The 2,389-nt window shown below is 64.0% G+C and overlaps 1 protein-coding gene across 1 annotated transcript in view; it reads left to right on the forward strand.

Annotated features, from left to right (window-relative positions):
• Positions 1-1,754: 1,754 nt before the first annotated feature.
• The window catches only part of CCT3 (chaperonin containing TCP1 subunit 3), a 7,742-nt gene continuing 7,107 nt past the window's right edge, over positions 1,755-2,389 (forward strand). Inside the window, exon 1 of the mRNA XM_027909617.1 lies at positions 1,755-1,785. Coding sequence (XP_027765418.1) covers positions 1,755-1,785 — 31 coding nt within the window. The remainder of the gene's footprint in view (positions 1,786-2,389) is intronic.

Consider the following 2,389-nt stretch of genomic DNA (forward strand, 5'->3'; position numbering starts at 1 on the left):
TGCTGTTCCCTTGGGTCCTGTCCCTGGTCACACAGAGCAGAGATTAGTGCTGCCCCTCGTGAGGAAGCTGCAGGCCGTGGCGAGGTCTCCCCTCAGTCTCCTCCTCTGGCCTCACTGCTTTAGGACTCCTCTGGACTTGTTTTGACTTTTCTCCAACCATTTCTCCCTCTAGTTGGACTGGGCGGCATTTGGTGTGATGACCCTGCCCTCCATCGGGATTCCCCTGCTGCTGTGGTACTCGAGCAAGAGGAAGTATGACACCCCCAAGACCAAAAAGAACTGAGTGGAGAAAAATGCCACCAGCACCCCAAGGCTCAGGAAAGGACAGTCACGACCCCACCAAAGCAGTGGGTGCTTTTGGGTTGCACCGTCCTCTGCCAGGCATTGCCTGGGCTGTGCTTCAACCCTCTCAGCAAAGGGACTTGATCGCTGTCATTGGGTGTCTTCTGGGTTTTTTTAAAAAAAAGAAACCAGTAAAAAAACCCCCAAAAGTCCCAAAATGCTTTGTCAGCCCCCTTCGAGCCAGAATACCCCCCTGCTCCTCTGCAGCCGCAGTGATACGAGTGTGGAAGTGGCCAGAGGGTCTGTTTGTGGGGCTCTGCCCCCTGTGCTCCCTCCCAGCCCCCACTTGCCCTGCTGCATCTTCTCCAGAGTGTCCTGTCTCGGGGCCCCTCTGTTGCTGTGTGCCCTGTGGGAAGGAGCTTGCTCTGGTGCACCACAGACCTGTTTTGATAGAGCATGTCAGAGCTGCTGCTCTACCCCAAGAGGTGGTACTGGAGGACCCTGTCAAAGCTGTTCTCTGTCCCACCAGCTTGCCCAGGGCCATGGAGGCTCTGTAAAGAGATGTGGGAGGAGGGCAAGGAGGAGGATTTTAAATTCCTCAAGAATGAGGTGCAGGGATCCCCAGACTGGTCCCTTCCTGCACTGGGGATGCTCTGCTTAACTCACCCCGCCCCAGTCTCCAGCATCTGGGTGCCCAGAGATTAGAACACTTCCCGACCTCACTGGTGCAAAGGCAGTAACAAAACAAACCTGCCAGCATTTCCAGGGAGCTCCGAGAGCACTCCTGTGCCCGTGTTTTCAGGCAGCTGCCTCTGGTGGCAGAAGGGCCCGGGGCTTCCTTTGGGCACATGTTCCTCCATGAACAGCCCGTGGGCACCTCTCCAGGGCCCCCTGGCTGGCTCCATGTGCCACCCCAATGCTTTCTCATCCTAGAGCTCCGAATTCTGAGCCGTTGCCAAAGGCTGTCCCCGCGCCCCCCTCACGCCCCCTCCGCCCCTCGGTTCGTGGGCGCGACACTGAAGAACCGGCCGGGACACAAAATGGCTGCCGGGGTGTGGGGAGGGGCACCCCTTGGCCGTGAGGGGACACCGGAGCCACAGGCGGGGCCGCATCAGGACCCGCCGCTCCCCTGGGACCACTCTGCGGGAGGGGAAAGGGTTGTTGAGGACTCCGGGTGTCGGAGCGAGCTTGCCCGCTGTGTGTCGGCCCCGCCGCCCCTCGGAGTGATGGAGCACCCTCGCCCCTCCGGTACGCACATTGCGCATGCGCAGCCCCGCCCCGCGGGTGTCACTCCCCAGCCGCAGGCCGGTGGGCGTTCCCGGGGCGAGGCGGTGCCGCTCCTGATTGGCCTTTGGGCGCGCGCCCGCCCCGCGATTGGCCGGCTAGGAGCGCGGGGCGGGGCGCGCCGTGGCGGCCCCGTGAGGCGGCGGGTCCGGGGCTCCAGAAGCTTCCGCCGCTCTCCACCCGCCGCGATGATGGGCCCGCGCCCCGTCCTCGTCCTCAGTGAGTGCCGCCTCCCCGGCCCGGCCCCCCCCGGCGGGGTCCCAGGGTGGAGGGTGAGGGGAGGGCAGCGCCGCGCCCCCGCCCCGCTTTGCCGGTCGGCCGCCCCGCCGCCATGTTGGGTCCCCTCATGGCCAGGCGCTCCCTCACGGAGCGCGGCCCAGCCGGGCCCACTCTGCTTCCGAGGGTCCCCCGGGCACCGCTGCCGCCCCCGGCGCGTCAGAGCTGCCTCTGGTAGCCCCCTACCCACAGCTTCGGCCTGGCCGCTCTGTGCGCCCCGCGCGGGAGATCTCGGGCCCCCGCTGGTGTCAGGCCTTTCCCGGCAGCTCTCCGATTCTCTTTCCCGTTTCTTCTCGGGCCTTTTCAGCACGTTTCTTTGTGCTACCCCGTTTGAACTCCCCTGTGAACCCTAGGTCTCAGGCCCCCAGCATTGGAAGCTTATGGAGCTGCTCCAGCGAGTCCAGAGATGTTCCGAGGGCTGGAGCCACTCTGCTCTGGAGTCGAGCTGGGGGTGTTAACCTGGAGAGGAGAAGGCTCCAGGGAGACCTTACAGCTCCTTCCAGTGCCTAGGGGAGCTCCAGGAGAGCTGGAGAGGAACTTGGGAAAA

This window comes from Empidonax traillii, unplaced genomic scaffold, assembly GCF_003031625.1.
Source record: "Empidonax traillii isolate 1590-97213 ecotype Southwest subspecies unplaced genomic scaffold, ASM303162v1 scaffold2263:size30001, whole genome shotgun sequence".
Taxonomy (NCBI): domain Eukaryota; kingdom Metazoa; phylum Chordata; class Aves; order Passeriformes; family Tyrannidae; genus Empidonax; species Empidonax traillii.